Raw genomic sequence first — 17,270 nt, forward strand, 5'->3', positions numbered from 1 at the left:
TCAGCCTTGGTCTCTGAGTCCCCAGTCCTCAAGAGCCGGACATAATTGCTGCAGCAGCCACCATTGAGTCATCAGGGAACCTAGGGCCCTCCGATGGTATGGCCTTAATCTGTCCTGAACCTAGGATATATACAACTGTCCTAGCCATGGAAACTGACCCCAACACAAAGAGGGGATGTCTGCAGAGGCTGCCTGAGCTACAAGCATGGGTGCACGAAGCTGAGGAGATAGCCCCCCTCTATGAGGCCTGCAGAGGGAAAGAATAGAAACCCTGTGGAGGAGCGTTCTCTCCTCCCCACCAGGCCTGCCTTCAGGGTCAGGGGCAGAATCCCACTTCCTAAGACTACAGCTGAGTCCTGGAGGCTCCCCATGTCAGGAGAAACAGGTTCTTGCCATGCCTTTTCCTTCAATGTTCCGAGTCTCAGGCCTAGGAGTGCAATGCAAGCACAGAGTCCTAGGGCCCCTTTGTAAAATTTTTATTTAGAAATCTTCCCAATATATCCTTATATATATACACACATCATCACCACATGGGTTTTTTTGCTAAAGAGTCACACACCCACAGTGTTGGCCTCTGGGCTGTACAAAGGTCAAGGTACCTGGAGCGGTTACTCCTCTTCTGCAGAAAATGCAGAGACCAACGCAATTCATCACATACAGTACAACATTGACGGAAAGTGCTGGGCCCGCCCACAGAAACAATGCACTATGTACATGGGCAGGGGGCAAGTCTTCAGCAGAGGGTCACGTACCATCGAAATCACAAGTACGGCCAGACCCACCCCCAAAGGGCCGAAATAGTTGTCGGCTGACTATAGATGCTGTGCCCTTTGTTTTATTTTGGAAAAGAATAAAGGTTGTACCATCTTATTTGCCATAACAAATAAAAGCATATGAATTTGTCTTAAAAGATGTGATTCCCTCCAATAGTTATGGTCATCTTTGTTCTCAAAATGTTGTGTTTTGTTTTGTTTTACCTTATGTTCTTTTCCCTTTGTACAGATACTATTCTTGGAATGTTGCCATTTTTTCATGGGTAACAAGGAAGGAGAGGAAGGATAAGGTCATGGGGTACAGAGGGCGAAAATAAAAATTACGGATCATCTTCAGTTCTTACAAAGACCTAAAGCCTTGCCCTTTCCTACCAGGCTTGTTTTGGGTAGTCGCATTACATTTTACACAATCTGCCCGTGTTCCCGTATCTCTTTTTCCATTCTGTTTACTGCCCCTGGCCTTAGAACAAGTCAGAAACTAAGACAATCTGGGCTGGGTGCAATGACTCAGATCTGTGATCTCAGTGCTTCTGGAGGCAAAGGCAGGAGCATCGTTTGAAGCCAGGAGTTCAAGACCAGCCTGGGCAATATAGCGAGACTCCATCTCTACAAAAAAAAAAAAAAAGGCAAAAATTAACCAGGTGTGGTGGCTCACACCTGTGGTCCTCCCTACTCAGGAGGCTAAGGTGGGAGGATTGCTTGAGCCCAGAGTTCAAGGCTGCAGAGAGCAATGATGGCACCACTGTACTCCAGCCTGAGTGACAGAACAAGACACTGTCTCTTACAAAAAAAAAAAAAAAAAAAAGACAATCTGGAGAAATGAGGACAATTTCCATAACTCAGGCCAAAGTGGTTTATAATCTAAATTACCCAAATGCGGGGCAGTCAGGCACACTGGCCCACTGCCTAGGTCGTGGACTCAGGCTGGGAACCCCACTACAGGATTGAGATTGAGGGAAATAGAGCTCTCTATGTTCTCAAAACAGTCTACTTTTCGTGATCCCCTTCAGTCCACATCATAGCCCTAAGAGATAGGCCAAGCCATAGTCGCATGGCAGGTCCGAAAGAAGAGGGAGCCAGAAGTTTGAGTTCTTGGTAAAATGTGTGATCCATCTCATAAAACCCGTCCACCCATCCACACTATGGTCACTTCCCATTCCCAAGTCAAGCGAATCCACCGTGAAGCAAACAGCTGTGGATCCTACAGCATGGCTTTATCGTTAGACAGATGGGGCTCCTCATAGGATCTTTCAAATATTGGAAAGGAACCAACCCTAATATTCACCAAAACATGATCTGGGGAGTCTGAAATTGGATGGAGAGTCAGAGTGCTACAAAGGTGAACCACGTTGCCCCAAGCCCTAGAACTGGACCTTCCTTAAAAGGAAGGGGAGGGGAGCAGACATATTCTCTGTCTGTACATGACTGAACTGGGACCCCATTATGGTGAGGGCAAGTCACTGGGCTGAAGCCCAAACTATAAGGGGGGCTTTCCAGACACAAGAGTGACGAGTTCTTACATGACAGCACAGGGCCACAGGCTATCTTCCCTCTGACCTCAAAGGCAGAGCCTAGATGGAGAGGGTGACTTAGGGGCACAATGACAGACATACAGGACTTCTGTGCAGTTTGTCCCATGGGCTTAGATGCAGGATACAGACAGGCCTCGCCTTAAGAAAACCACATCCCACCATCTGGATTGACACAGGAAATCAATGAAGGGGCAGTGGTTCACTCTACAAAAGGATTCTTCACTTTACAAAAGGACTTGTAGCGGTTATTTCTTTAAAAGATGAAGGATACGAATGTGATTTACAAAAACTGCATGTACAACTTTCAGAGTGGAGCACTCTGTTGCATTAAACCAAACTCCCAGACACACTCTTGATGACCAAAAGCTGCACAATTGAGGGGTGTTTAAGGTTCTGCTAAGTGAATGTGCGTATGTTTGGGTCTTAGCCAGGGCCTGGTCTCTGATTCGATTTCCCATGCCCTAGAAGTGAGGCTGGATCCTCGTCCTATTCAGAGCTAACAATTCCACCAATAACTGAAGTCAAGTAAAAGTTCCAAATGCAAAGCATTCATAGGATAGGGTTTGTGCTCAATTCAGAACACAGACCAGACCATCAGCAAACAGACATCTCACAGCAAAGAAATCCCTCTAAGCATCCAGAACACACAGATGGGGCTGCGCATCTACTCTCAGCACCAGCATACGCCCATCAGCACACTGGCGTTCACGCCAGCATGGACAGTGATGTGGAGGAGTTGAAGCCCACATGCCCAAAATATCTCTTGCTCCATTTCACTCTAATATCATTGTCCCTTTCTCTGCCTTTGCTCTCTCAGGGCTGCAGATGCGGTTTCCACAGCCATAGGCTTAGGAAGGCAAGTCTCAGTGGGGAGAAAGCAGAACTTGGATCCCCAGGGCAAGTAAGGGCGACTGGGTGTCCTAATCCTCTGGCCCAGCTCATCTAGAGCAGACTGTCCACTGATCATCTTCTTCAACCAGGCCCTGAAGAAGGCACCTCGAGGCTTGTGACTCTGCAGCATCTGGCAAGCTGGATGGATCAACATAGGCCGGGGTGAAGATGGGGCTCACGAAATGGGCAGCTATTGGGTACCTATAAATACGGACAGAAGTGGCCACACAGGCCACCCCAGCCAGTTTGGGAGGGGTTAAGGGCAAGGCAGAGGCTGTTGGATGCCTCAGATGAGAACTGACAACTCCAGGTCTCAAGAAAGACAGGGCTCCGAAACTCCAGGCCAAAAGCAATGACACGCCAGCCTCTTACTTGGGAAGGATTAGGGACTGAGGGAAGGGGGAAGACCGTGCCGTCTTCACAAAAAGTACCTACCACTTTGCTTCATTTTTCTGATCCCTACTGGTACAGGAAACAGAAAAGCCAGCCCCAGGGTCAGTAAAGGCTTCCCAAACTTCAGACATCCAGGAAAGTTCATCAAGTCCACTGCCTTGCTTCAGAGCTGCCCAATTATCATCCTATCTGCCCTGAAGCCCACCATCCCAGCAGCCTAAGGGCACCCTCCTGGCTGATCCTGGTAGCCCAGACCCATCACCGAGGGCTGGCTCCATCGGCGGCGGGCAGCATGGCAGGATGGAGGCTGTGGGCTGTGTGTTTAGGCGCCGGCTCCTCCGTGTAGCTGTCCGGGCTGGCTGCCCCGTCCAGGGAGCTGCCACAGCTGGAGTTGGGGGAAAGCACGTCCTGCAGGAGGTCATCCGGGGGTGCACTGCCCCCTCCCCCACCCCCACCACCACCAGCCCCCACCACAGGGTCCTTGCCAGGCTTGGCCCGCTGGGTGCCTTCCTCCTCCTGGTCATTGAGCAGCTTGGCCAAGAAGTTGATGTACTTCATGGCCAGGCGGAGGATCTCATTCTTGCTGAGCTTCTTGTCTGGGGGATGTGTGGGGATCAGCTTGCGAAGCTCAGCAAAGGCCCCATTCACATTCTGCTGCCGCCATCGCTCCCGGCTGTTGGTGAAGATACGCCGCACAACTTTGGTGTGGGGACCTGGAGATTAGGAGGACAAGAGTTAGGAGAATGGGCTTGAGATTCCTTCCCCAAAGGAATCTCCATCCATTGGGAAACTTGGGAAGCCTAGAATGCCTACTTTCCTCTTACTTAGAAAACATCCACCCTTCAAATTCAAGTTCCTGTGCTTCCTCGTCTATGGGAACTTCCTCAACCCCTCCAGACAGATCTAACCAACCACCACCACCCCGCAATCCCTGGGGCTCCATCACTCTTGATCATTACTTACGTTTCTGTGCTTGTCTCTCTCTCTAGACTGTGAGATATTTGAGGACGGGGACTTTATGCTATTTATTCATTCATTCACTTGTGCCAAGAGGCCTTACAGCTATGTCTAGGGAGACAGATTCCATTCCTTTTTTTTTTAAATTCTTTTTTTTAAAGATGGGGTTTCACCATGACCGCCAGGCTGGTCTTGAACTCCTGACCTCAGGTGATCCACCCACCTCGGCCTCCCAAAGTGCTAGGATTACAGGCATGAGCCACCGCGCCCGGCGGACAGACTCCATTCCTATTTGATTATCCCTGCCTAGACGAATGACTCTAGGCAAGTGGCATAAAAACTGGCGAAGTGTCTTGGCTTCATCACCTATAACATGGAGGTAATGCCACTAAGTCACGAGTTGTTACATGGGTGTAAGGCCTAACACAGGTAAAGGACCTAAGACAATGTCTGACTCCACTTAAGCAGTCAATAAATATTAGCTATTATTATCCAGGTATTCATTTTTTGCTAACAACCAGGCACTGTGCTAGGCACCGAGGAATAATGGTGAACTAAATAGAGTGCCTGTCCCCATGGAGCTTACATTTTAATGGGGAAACAAATTTTAAAAAACAAACAAACGAGATGAATCCTAATGAAAAGATTTATGTTTAGCTCCCATGGCTGGGAAGGCTTTTCTGAGGCCGTGAAGAACCAGCTAGGCACAGGAAGGGGAGAGGCAGAAGAGTATTCAAGCAGAGACTGGCACACAAGCCCTGCACTAGACAAGGCCTGAAGCCAGGCTGGCTGGAGTCCTGTGCACAGGATCAGGGCAGGCAGGGTCCAGACCCCACAGGGCCCTGCAGTAAGGCAGGGGGACTTTATCCTAAGGGTGATGGAAAACACAGAGTGGGGGCTTAGAAATGTCTGCTGACTGACCGATCACGGTGGCAGGTGGGGAATGGAGGGGAGAGCAGAGACCTGTGCAGCAAGGTTATCACACTAAGGAGAGAAGTGAAGACACAGCTATGCACAGCCATGGCCCGTAGCTCTAGGCAGGTTTCTGAAGGCTACCTTGGTCTCCCCACGTCTACAATACACTGATTATGGCTTGGCCCAATAGTCACTAACATTCCATGTATAAAGACAGAGCAGTGGTGGACATCAGCACACATGTCTAGGGCACCTATGGTGTGCAAAGCACTGTGCTGTGTTCAAGTCTGACCTGGGATTTGCAAAGCCAGGGGAAGATAGAGAAGGGTCCTGCTAGTGTTCTTGAACTTCTGAGCTGAGGAGACTGCTTCTCTCCCTAACACCGAGGCACAGGGCCAGGGTCACATAGTCCCGGAATCTCTGTGCACTGAAGGAACTGCCAGTCCTGAGATATTTATTTGCCCTCTTCTAGTAACCCCTGGAACCAGACCTTAGAGTGTGAAAACTGGGGAGGAGAAGGGCTCAGACATCACCTAAGTCCCACTGCTCATTTTATAGCTACAGACACTGAGGCTGGGATGGAAGCAGACCTCACCTCAGTGGTCAGTATGTGAATCAGCTCATCCATGCTGCACTCACTGCTTGATCATCTCTTTCTCTCTCCTACATGCACGCAGGCATGCACATGCACGGGGAGACACACACACACACACACACACACACACACACACACACACACACACACACAAAATTTTCCTGGGAAGGATCATCCCCTTCCCATGGTACCTTGAAGCTGCCTTTCCAAATCCTAGCAGGCCCCAGCCCAGCTGACGCTTTGCCAAAGGCCAGACCCAGCACGGGAAAAACACAGCACACCTGCAGGGCAATGCTACCCTGGACTGCCTCTGAGGAAATTACTTGCTGCTTTCAGGCCTCCAGGCCAGAAAGAGAGTGTCCCTCAGTGGTGACATAGGGAGGACAGTCCCTCCACCATGACTAATGCTGGCGATCTTGAGGGAGCACCTAGTTGGGGAGGAGGTAGTTATAACTGCCATCACTGCTGGCACTAGACTACATCCAGAGGAGGAGTTGGTGGGGAAGTGGTCGGGACTTATTCCAAAGCTTGAGACCAGTGTTATGAGGGTGTCCAGGACTTAGCTATGTGACCTTGAGCAAGCTGCTTAAACTTTCTCAGCCTCAATTTCCTTATCTGTGAGATGAAAACCATAATATTGCCCTCATGAGCTTCTGGTAAGGATTAAACAGAAATCAAGCACACAAAGTCCATGGCACATAGTAGGTGGTTCAAGAAATGGTAGTGGCAATTCAACAACAGGAATCCACATCGAGTCCTAACTCTAGATCTTGCATTAGTTCTACTTCTATGGACTCTTTTGGGTTCAGTGTCTAATTTCAGTGTCCCCTAGACACATCCTGCATGCCCAGACCCTACCCTTGCCTACATGTCTGACTACTCATCTCTAGTTTTCGTCCAGAGAACCACCCCTTCTCCTCACCCTCCTCTTTCCTGAGTCTGTCTACCCCTCCTAGCATCCTCTGCCTCTCTCTGGCCAGCACTGAGTAGGTGCTTTGTAAATATTGCCAACCCTTATGGGTGACGACTGCCCTACACTCCTGCAGACCCCACAAACCCTCGCCCCTATGCTCTGCCTCCTCTGCCTATTGGAGAAAAGGCCTAGTCCCTGGGAAACTTCAGAGCTGGTCCTATCTACTTCCTCTTTGGTATACTCACCTCTCCTAGACTACAGAACCCTTCTCTAATCTAGCAGCAAGGCAGCCCTGCCTCTCAGCCCTGCACACATGTGCCCCAGGCTGGCTGTGTCTTTTGAAGTCTTTTCTGATGTCCAGACCCCAGCCCAGCTCCTCTCCAGAACACCACAGAGGGTTCCAACTCCAGAGGATCCAGCTCCATACTCACACCCCTCCCACCAGTTTGGAACACAGATCTCAGCCTGGCTCTGAGGCCTTGGGCAACCTTCCTACAGGAGCCCCAGGCCACAGTCAAGCTGAAGTTCTGGGGGCATCAGGGTCTGGCTCAAAGTCCCTCAGCTCTGAAGTGCCTGCTCTCCTGCCCCTGGTGCTGGGACCCATCTACTATATAAGGTCAACCTTGGGAAGACAGTGAGGGTCTTCCAAATCTCCCATTTATCCAAACCATCCCTGCAAGTTCAGGGAATATCCAAGTAGCTCAAAGGAGCAGTGCCAAGGCCCTTCTCAGGGAATCCAGGGAGCAGGGCAGAAATCCATGATGTCAGGAAGGGAACTCCAGGTCTCAGCCCGGAATGTGTTAACAGGAGACAAGGGGAGCCTACTGAGTAGGGACCTTGCAGGACACCCTTGATGACAGCATTGCAGAGAGGAAGCAGACTCCAGACTCTAAGGAAGACTTGGGAGGAAGTGCAGGGAATCCCTGAGGGTCAGTGCCTAGAATGGGGGCTGGGGGATATTGTGTGTTTCTGCGCTCACTTGGGATCCTTACCAAAGTGTAGGAATGGAGCCTGGAGTGGGGACTGAAATTAACTCCAGAGGTTTGGGCTAAGCGTCACTATGTGTCTCTCTCCCATGTCTCCTCTTCACAGGACTATGAGTGTGACCCTGCTAGCCCCACCCAGGACTTTACCTAGCCCCAGCTCAGCTGCAGGCAGTTTGGGCTTCCAAAGTGGCCCACCCAACTTTGTGAGACACCTACGGAGTAGAACCAGTTGTTCCCCCCAGCAAAGTGCTCTAACCAGAGTGAGGGGCAGGTACAAGGGTGGGGTGGGGCAGACTCACCATCAGTAATCTCCATCTCATAGGGGGAAGGTCTTCTCTTCACTCGGTTGTTGGTAGTGAACATAGGGAAGGCATCCGGCTCCCCAAAGAACCCACTGTGGGAGGGAACAGGCAGAGCACAAGATCCACATTGGGGGGAGAGGAGAAAGAGGTTCCTTAGGGATCCTCCCCACATGTCTTGAGGCCCCCCCACCCACAACCCTTCTCCCTTCACACTGAGCTGGAAATAGACACACACACACACACACACACACACACACACACACACACACACACGGAATGCCCTCACTCTGTCATGAAACAAGCAAAGGGAGGAAGGACCACCTAACCTCGCATCCCTCCACACAAACACACAGGCACACATACAGAAGCAGAGGTGAATAACACATGGAACAAACACAAAAATGAACACACACACACACACACACACACATAGAGATATACTCCACAGACAGAAACACTCTCCATTCTCCTGTCCTGGAAACAAGCATACAATCCACACACACCTCCACTCTCAAACACGTGCCCACTCAGGCAGACATGACCTTCATAGCTGATGGTGTGCATCTCCATCACCACAAAGGGGCATACTGTCCCCTCTCCCCCACCTCACCCCACCCATAATGGGCTGTGGAGACATAACAGACAGGAAACCCTGACTCCCCTCTGCTGAAATGCACCCCCTAGCTCTCCGCCCTCACCCACTCTGGGCTCTCCATAACTCTGTCTCGGTGCAGCCAGACTCATGGACTGTCCCACACTCTATCCCTGGCCCATCTTCCGGTCCCTATTCCAACCCTACCGCGTCTCTCCGTCATCATCATAGCCGATGCCCTTACACCTCCTGGAGTATGGGCTGGGGCCAGAGACCATGGCTAGGAGCAGAGAGGCTGAGAGTGGAGGGATAGATCAGTCCTCCGGCGGGCCCTCCAACGGAGATTCAGGGGAGGGTGCCCCTGCCACCACCCTCGGATCCTTATCTCTTGCCTGTCCACCTAGCACTACGCTTCCGAATGAATTTCACACTCAGCCGCAAACGTCTACCTCTGCTCACAGCAAAGCACATGCAGGCACACTCCTGGTACCCACGCTCAGGTGACTCCCTCCTATCCGTCCCCCACGACACCACCACACAGCACACCAGCTACACGCCTGCAACCCCGAAGGTGTCCACGCCCTCCTCTTGGCTTCCACACAGCCATGCACCCTGCAGCCACACGCACACACTCTCTCGCACAGAAGCCTCCTCCCTCACTTGCACTCACTCTGGGGCTCCAGCTTGAGGCTCTGGGGCCCAAGGGTGTAAAATGACCTCTCCCGGCGCTCCACCCGCTCGGCAGTCCGCCTCCGAGGTGCCAAAGGGAAGCCCGGGTGCCGGTGGTCGCCCTGCCCACCCGCCCCTCCCGCCCAGACCCTGGTCCCTGGCCCCTGGCCCCTGACCTGCCGAGCGAGGCCAGCGGCTGGCTGAGGCTGTAGAGCAGCGCGCGGCCGGGAGCGGCTGGGGCGGCCAGCGCGGGAGGACTCAGCTGCACCATGCGGCCGTCGCCGGGCAGCTCTGCAGGGGCCGAGGCGGGCGCGGGGGCCGGGGCGGGCCCGGGAGGTCTGCACAGCTCGGTGGTGGGCACCCGATGGCGTGCTTCGGCCGCCGCCGCGTCGCGGCCCTTTAAGTCTCTGGCGGCGCCGCCCCCACCGGCAGGGCCGCCCCCCGGACCTCCGCGCGCGCCCAGCTCGATGACTGGGGGCTCCGCGGGGGCCGCGCGGCTTGTCTCCTTGGCGACGCCGTTCAGCAGGACCAGGTGCGGGGGGGCCATGCGGGCCTCGGCCGCGTCCCGTCCCTCTAGCTGGGGGTCACTGCGAGCCGCCTCGCTCGGCGGCCGCTCGGTCATCCTGCGGGCAGACAGACAGACAAGCGGACGCCCGCTCTGACGACCGCCCCCGATCCACTGACGTGGGCTGGGGCAAAGGGGTGAAGGGCAGAGAGAGGAACTCACGCACCGAGATGTGAGATGAGGCAGACAAAGTTAAGCGCCACGTGGGGCTAGGGCGGGAGGCCGGGCGGGGCTAGGGCGGGAGGGAAAGGGGGTCTCTGGATTGGGAGAAGGGAGGGGTGCCTGAGAGACACAGAGACTGGGGGCCAAAAGGACAGAGATGGAGGAAGACGACGGAGACATTGGAAGAAAAGGAATACAGTCAGTGAAAGAAACACAGAAGGGGAAATCAGGAGGAAGGAAATGTACAAGGAGGCGAGAAAGAGATTATCCCGTCCCCCTTCTCAGGCAGAAAGGGAAGAGGAGGGAACAAATTCCCGACCGTGCTCTTTGGTTTTAGCGGGGAATCTGTCAGGCAGAGGTTCGTTGCTTTGGGAACTTCCCTTGACCTTTCAGCAATACCCTCAGACCACCTAGGAGCGCACCCAGAAACCCGGTGCGGGTGAAAGTAGGGAATTAGAAAGTGAAGGCTACAGGGACTGGGGTCCACTCTGCTAGAGGTGGCTGAGAATAATCCCGAGGAACCAGATCCCTACACACACACACACACACACACACACACACACTTGCCCCGCTGGGGAGTGAGGGAGTGTCTGTCTACACTCAGCAAATGCACTGTGAGTCTTGTGCCCCGGCCAGTGGACATTCACTCCTACTCAGACCCAGATGAGAGGTCACCAAGGGAAGAAGATGGTGCTAGCCGCACCTCTCTGCACACTCTACTCCATTCCACTCAGCTGGACTCGGAAGTGAGGTCGAGTCTCAAAGAGAGGCCTGGCTCAGGTGGAATGGAGCCCGGCATTTGAAGGGTTTTCTAAGGCCAGTGGGGTCTAGACTCCCATCCAAGAGCAGGACAGGCTGTCATGAGGCCCTTGAACACTTCCAGCCCCCCTCGCCACCATCTCCTGCCTTGGTGTTCTTTGGGAAATGAAAGGAATACCTCCTTTATGCAGTTGAAAGTACTGTGCAAATGCTCAAGTAATCAATATTAACAAGGAGAATGCACCAGTGAGAAAACTGTCTGGCCCAAAGTCACTCGCAGCCTACCTGTGAGACAGCTAGACCAGAACAATAATCTCACTTTGCTCTACCCTCCCACATTCCCAGAGCAGCGAAACCACCTCGTGCCCCCACAAGCATACTCCAAGAAGACCGCAGCCACTCTACTTCCCACAAATGTGCTGGGGTTCTTCCATCACCTGGCTTCATCCAGATAGAGCCAGCCCCAGCAAGGAGCAAAACAGAAAAATTGGGAGACTCAAAGGCCAGAGTTTGGGGATGCTTGTGAGTTGTACATATATGATCAACTCCACATAAGTTGTTTAAAATAAGCTTTCTGCTCTCTGGATTATATAATTGGGTATTTAAAAGAAAACAAATACAAAAAATCAATTTAGCCCCATGCAGAGTCCATCGAATTATACACAGCAGCCATTGACCTCCCATACGGCCACTGCAATGCTCTGGACAGCAGTCATTCTGGGAACCATCACTCCTCACCCTAGAAGGGAGAACGGACCTTCTGCAGCCTCCTCTGGAGCTTAGCTCAATTGCCAACAGACACCCAGCACGACAGAGAATCAAGATTCAGACTTCTGTGCACCTGCTCTTGGAATGCCAGCCCCCCAGGCCTGGCACAGAAACTGCAAAATTCCCTAAGACCTGGTGTATACAAGCTGTAAAGGCAGTAGGTCCCTGACGCTTCATTGAAAGTAAGTTTATGATTATGGTGGAGACAATAGGTCTATCTATAGAATGCAACCACCAAGACACCAAGGCCACTGGAAATGCACGAGAAGTATATCAGCCAGGTCCTCCTGCTCCCAGCAGCAGTGAAATGTGCCAGAAGTATATCAACCCCTGGGAAACATACAAGCTTCAAGGTATTGGTTCCCTACCTCACTGCTCACTGTCCTGACACACCGGTGTGAGCCCAGTAACCTGCGCTTAAGCCCCAGCTTCTAAGTGACAGTGTGCACTGCAGTTGCAGACTGAGCTCAGACTCTGTTATGACACACTTTTACCCTCCAATTAATTCGTCTGCTCAGCTTCTGCTGTAGCGGTGGGTTCCCGAGAGGCAATGGGAGTACGTATTCCTGAGAGGCAATGGGAGTATGTATTCCAGATGAATTGACCCTAGCCCCAAATGTCCTCTCTAGACACCTATAAATATCCCATCTTCAAGGCTCCTTGTAAGCAACATATGACTGGCTCCCGGGGTCTGTGGAGGACCTCTCCCAGCTCCTCCCCACATTTTAGGAAAATCCTGCCTGTTGTTCTGCAACCAGGATCACCAACCAGAGGTCCATGCCCTAAAGAAGCCACTCACAAACACCGATGGTTGTTGGCAACTAAACTGCATCACTTGGTTTGGATTACAGAAAGGAAAGCCTGAGTGATTTTGTTTGTTTTTATGTGGGGAGAATGAAGGAGGAAGGAGATTTTGTAGGTTGAATCATTCTAGAATATTTGATCACTACAGCTCCTCTCTCTTTGTGCTGCAGAGACCCTGCGTATAGCCCCCAACATGAAATCCTCATCTGCAGCTGCCTGCCAGACAGCCAGAATATTTCCACCTATGCCAGAACAAGACAGGAGCACCCAGGAGATTCTTCCTGGGGGCAGGTCTCAAGCAGAGCCAATTCCCCATAGAGAGAATTTCTTAGATGAAAACAGCCTCAGCCCTTACACCCAGCCTCTGCCCTCTCTTCTGGGCCCACACCAGCACAATACCCTGGAGAAGCCCCAAGCCTCCACGAGTACCAAACCCACCAGTGAACAGCACCGCCATCCTCACCTCTACCAGAGTAGAGGAGTGTTCCTGCCGCCCCGCCCTAGGCCTCAGGCCCGGGGTCAGGGCCCGCTGGAGCTAGGACTGCACTAGCCAGGAAGACTGCCGCCTTCTTCCTGCGGGAGCTCCAGGCACAGTCTGCACCACCCGGATACAGCCGCCCCAAAGTTACCGGCCTTGCGAAACGTCCACAGAACCGGGACCAATGGGAACGGCTTGGACGACTAAGTCCAACTAGCTGATTTTACCTAGGGCGGAAAAGGGAAAGAGCCGCTGGAGGCCACAGAAGCAGCGCTAGCAGCAGTCAGATCCCGATTCCAAGCTCCGGCTGGTCCTCCCCTCCCCCCACACCTAATCTGAGACTGGGCTCTCCTGTGTCCCGAGCCTTCCTCACCCCGGGCCGGAACTCAAGGCCTTCCTGGACACTTTCCACTGGCACCATCCCCTTGAAAACTCACCTGGGGCATATTTAGAGAGACTGGCCTCTCTGAATAGGATCTCCACTCCGCCGGAGAGGGGCGGAAGCCGAGGTGGAGGATGCGGACCCCAATCTTTGCTTTCCCCCTTTTTCGCTGAGAGGCCTGCAGTTACGCTGCGGTGTGGTCCTGGGCGATCTGCCGCGCCCAAAGCGAGTTTCCAGGAAAGACAGGGGTGGAGAGAAAGAGGCAGGGCAAGAGGGAGGGAGAGAGAGAAATAGGGGTCAATGGCTGGGAATTACCTCCTGTCCCCGACCAACCAGTCCAGGGAATCGCAAACAGCTTTCCGCCCGCAACCTGCAGGTGTTTGGAGCCTTCCCTCTCCCCTCTCCTTAAAAAACCCTATACATAACCAATCAGGAATAGCTATTTAGTCCAACAACAACAACAACCCCTCCCCACAGGCTGCCTGGAACATTTTCGAACCCTCCAACTGAGAGCTGTCTGGTTCCGTGTTTGTTTTCTAAGCAGGGAGGTGTCTATGCAGTTGGATCCCCAGCCAGGTCTCCGGCTGCCGCTACACCGCGAAGGGGTAGTCCCGGGCCTGGATGGGCGGAGGTCTGTGTCGGGAAAGGAAAGGCGAATAGTCCTTAGACCCATGTCGGTGGGACAGAACCTTGGAGTCCCCCCAACCTCATTTTCTACCTGACTCCCATTCACCCACCTCCAACCCAAAGCGAAAGCAGAACTCAATTCCAGGGGCTATACTTTCATATAGAAATGGAGTTGAAAAGGGGGATTGGGGAAAGATATCTATCTATTCAGGTCCTTTCTCGTCTCCCTACTGATTAAGAAAAAGAAAAAAGAAAGAGAGGAAAAGAGAGACTGAAAAAGAAAACGAAATAAAGACCAAGAAAAGGAGAAAGAAAGGGGAAAAGTCCCTCCCCACCCCGCCTTCCCCTCCACCATCCGAACAAAACGATTTTCGATTTTTCGGGGTTTAGACAGAGTAAGGGAGAATTCTAATGATTTGTTACAGCAATAAACAAGCTAAAAGGAAAGGAAGGTAAAAACAAACCCACTGCTACTTTCAAGGATGTTGCAGGATTTAGTTTGCTTTTATTTTTCCCTAGTGGATTTTGTTTAATTCGTTTTGCCTAAATCGTCAGGCTTATAATCACACATCGAAGTCTTGGATCAACTGCGATGGCCTCCTTCTATTTACCCCGGCTTTGATGGAAATATAGGAATAATTCTTCCCTGGATTGCAATACAATGAGGAAGATTTTCTTCCTCCTCTTCTAATCTAAAAGAGGGGAGGGGGGAAAGAAAGGGGGAATCCATCCATTCCCGATGTGTTCGCTGGGGGTGAACGTTTGAGTGTTCGCTGGGGGTTAATGTTTGCCTTCTGTAGGACCAAGTCTCTGTGTCCGTCCCCCTCTCCATTTTCTCTTCCTACCTCAAACCCAGCAACTTAGAAAACGGCGCTAGCGGGGAAAACCCCGCTGCTTTGTTCTCCTGCCGAAAAAGCCAAAAGGGACAAACTGCCGCGCTCTGGGACGGTTATTTTAATTAAAATAGGATTTAATGATGACAATTGTGATGATGATGGCATTAGCAATCACAATAATTGATAAAACAAAATTCTTTAAACCCGAGCTAGGGTCCTACTAACGCGGTCCCTCCCAGCGCCGAGACTCGGTCGCGGTCTCGGATGCGATGGGTACCAGACCCCAGCGGCAATGTCGCTCCCCCGAAGACGGGGCGGGAAAATCTTCCCTGGAGGTGATCCCGAATGTCCCCACCCGAGGCGCGAGGCCTGGTGAATGTGCCCATTGTCCTTTCGGGGCCTCTCCCTCGGACCCCGGCAGCCGCACCCACGAAACTGACCAGAAATGGAGGAAGCCGGAGTGCGGCGGGAACAGAAGCCCGCAGTCACAGGCTCGAAGGCGCCGGCCTCGGCGAGCGCTGCTCAGCTTCAAGCCTGGAGGAGCCTCCCACTCACCAACGAACCCTTCAAAACAACGAGGCACAGGCGGGCCTCCCGGCAGAGCAGCCGCCGACCCAGCGCTGTCCGCCCATCCAAGCCAACGACTGGCTCCCGAATACATCATAATTTGGAATAAAATGTGAAATCCCGCTCCCCGCCCCCATGCCGCCTCCCCCACCAGCGCCTCGATCTCTCGCTCGCCCTCCCCCCACTCCCGCCCCCAGCGATTTGCAAACGCACCTCTAAAGGACACAGGCACACAGGCACACAACTCAGCGCGGACAGGACCACACAGGGTCCAGCCCCATAGAAGCGTAGCAAACAAGCACCACCCAGCACTGCCCCAGAAGCCGACATGGTCAGCCCCGCACACTGCCCTACAGGACACAACGAAATCAGTCAAATGCAGCGGCTCACGGACACATAACCCAGCACAGTCGGGATCACACACGCCCGACATAACGAGGACACCACCCAAACACAGTCGCAGAGGCCACACACCCCACACACAGAACCAGAGCCCTGCTGAGAACGCCAACCGAACACAATCGTACGCAACGAAGAAAACGCAGAAGGGCCTCGAAGGGTCCACATCTACACACCCCAACCGCGCAGGCACCACCACACTCGGACACACAGCCTTCCGCCAAGAAGACCACACTCGGAAGCAGCCAACGCCGCCCACAGCTCTCACGAACGCACTCGCACAATCCCACCGCATGCACACAACCACGAAGAAATGAAAACCAACCACCGCCTCGCGCATTTCTGTATATTGCGTAAGGAAAAGGGGGAAGGAAGGAAGAGAGTCTCTTGGCGGGAGGGGCGGCGGCAGCCGGGGCGAGGGCGTCCATGGAAAATGCCCCCCCATCGAAAGAAACCGAAGGAAAGGGAGCGAAGACCTCTTTGCGGACGTGGGGGAAAAGAGGAGGGCATTGATGAGGAATTCGGTGGGAGGCCGCGGGTTGCTCTTCCCCTAGAAAAAGGCCAGAATGCTCACGTTTTTCTGCTACTGGGGTGCGTGTGTGGCCATTTTGAGGCCTGGTCTTGAGCGGCGGTGGCCCGGCCCCTCCCGCGGCTCCCGCTCCCCCGCCCGCGCCGCGCCCGCCAGGCTCCTCCACCGACGCGCTCTAATCCCACTCACGTTCCAGGCCTCGTTAGCATGGGCCGAGGCGCGCCGGGGCCGTGTGCGCCGCGGAGATAAGGCACTGCCGCGGGTCCGCCCGCCCCCGATAAGCGCCTCGGCCATTATGGGCCAAATGATTCATTTTAATTTGGCAATTTCACTGGAGGGAGTGGGGACTGGTTGAGCGGCGCTAGGACCGGCTCCGGAACGGAACGCGCTGCGGAGAGCGTTGGACGCGCTGTCTAGGACCCAGCGGATCCAGCCCCCATTTCGGATCCCAAGGCTTCTCGGGAACCCCAGCTCCCCACAACCTCAGTCGCGGGTCTTTTAGACACCTTTCTTCAGCGACTCTTACCCCAACACTGTCTCTACCTCTGGAGACCACCATGACACCAAAATTGTCACCTCCCAGCATTTCTTCCTTAATTTATTCTTTCTCCAGTGTCCCATACACCCAAATTTCAACGGGCAGTCTCCCTATCCCAGAAAGCTCCCCAGGTCCTCCCTAGCCGTTCACCCCTTCTAAAGTAGAGCCGGTAGCTCAAATCCATGGGCTCTATGGCGGCCTGGCAGAACCCCTGTCAATAGGGAGATTAAAATGTCCATTCTGCTAGGTTTCACGCTGAGCCCAGAGCCCAGGAACACTGCTCCCCACATGGTATTTAAAAAAAAAAAAAAAAAAAAAAAATTTAATCTAGTGACTGA

General features: G+C 53.1%; 1 protein-coding gene across 12 annotated transcripts; it reads right to left on the reverse strand.

Moving 5' to 3' along the window:
- Positions 1-459: 459 nt before the first annotated feature.
- Positions 460-16,530, reverse strand: TAL1 (TAL bHLH transcription factor 1, erythroid differentiation factor). Of its 12 annotated transcripts, none has more exons than XM_012434859.2 (6): positions 15,680-16,132; positions 13,936-14,069; positions 13,492-13,647; positions 9,695-10,141; positions 8,255-8,349; positions 460-4,302 (listed from the first exon to the last, which is right to left on the reverse strand). In XM_012434859.2, exons 4-6 carry the CDS (start codon positions 10,138-10,140, stop codon positions 3,848-3,850), a joined length of 996 nt encoding a protein of 331 aa, XP_012290282.1. In that variant the 5' UTR covers position 10,141; positions 13,492-13,647; positions 13,936-14,069; positions 15,680-16,132; the 3' UTR covers positions 460-3,847. The 12 variants fall into 12 exon arrangements, with proteins under 12 accessions (XP_012290282.1, XP_012290281.1, XP_012290284.1 ...); XM_012434858.2 differs by lacking the exon at positions 13,936-14,069 and adding an exon at positions 15,340-15,543; XM_064372316.1 differs by lacking the exon at positions 13,936-14,069 and adding an exon at positions 13,040-13,281 and having other exon boundaries at positions 1,574-4,302.
- Positions 16,531-17,270: the final 740 nt, after the last annotated feature.

Source organism: Aotus nancymaae, unplaced genomic scaffold (genome assembly GCF_030222135.1).
Source record: "Aotus nancymaae isolate 86718 unplaced genomic scaffold, 86718_ANA_hifiasm-v0.15.2.pri h1tg000007l, whole genome shotgun sequence".
Lineage (NCBI taxonomy): Eukaryota > Metazoa > Chordata > Mammalia > Primates > Aotidae > Aotus > Aotus nancymaae.

Coding starts and splice junctions, on each gene's coding strand:
- TAL1 (XM_012434861.2), bottom strand. CDS start 10,140: ATGACCGAGCGGCCGCCGAGCGAGGCGGCTCGCAGTGACCCCCAGCTA. Junction 8,350..9,694: donor CCGCTGGCCTCGCTCGGCAG/GTCAGGGGCCAG, acceptor TCCCTCCCACAG/TGGGTTCTTTGGGGAGCCGG. Junction 4,303..8,254: donor TGAGATGGAGATTACTGATG/GTGAGTCTGCCC, acceptor CCTAATCTCCAG/GTCCCCACACCAAAGTTGTG.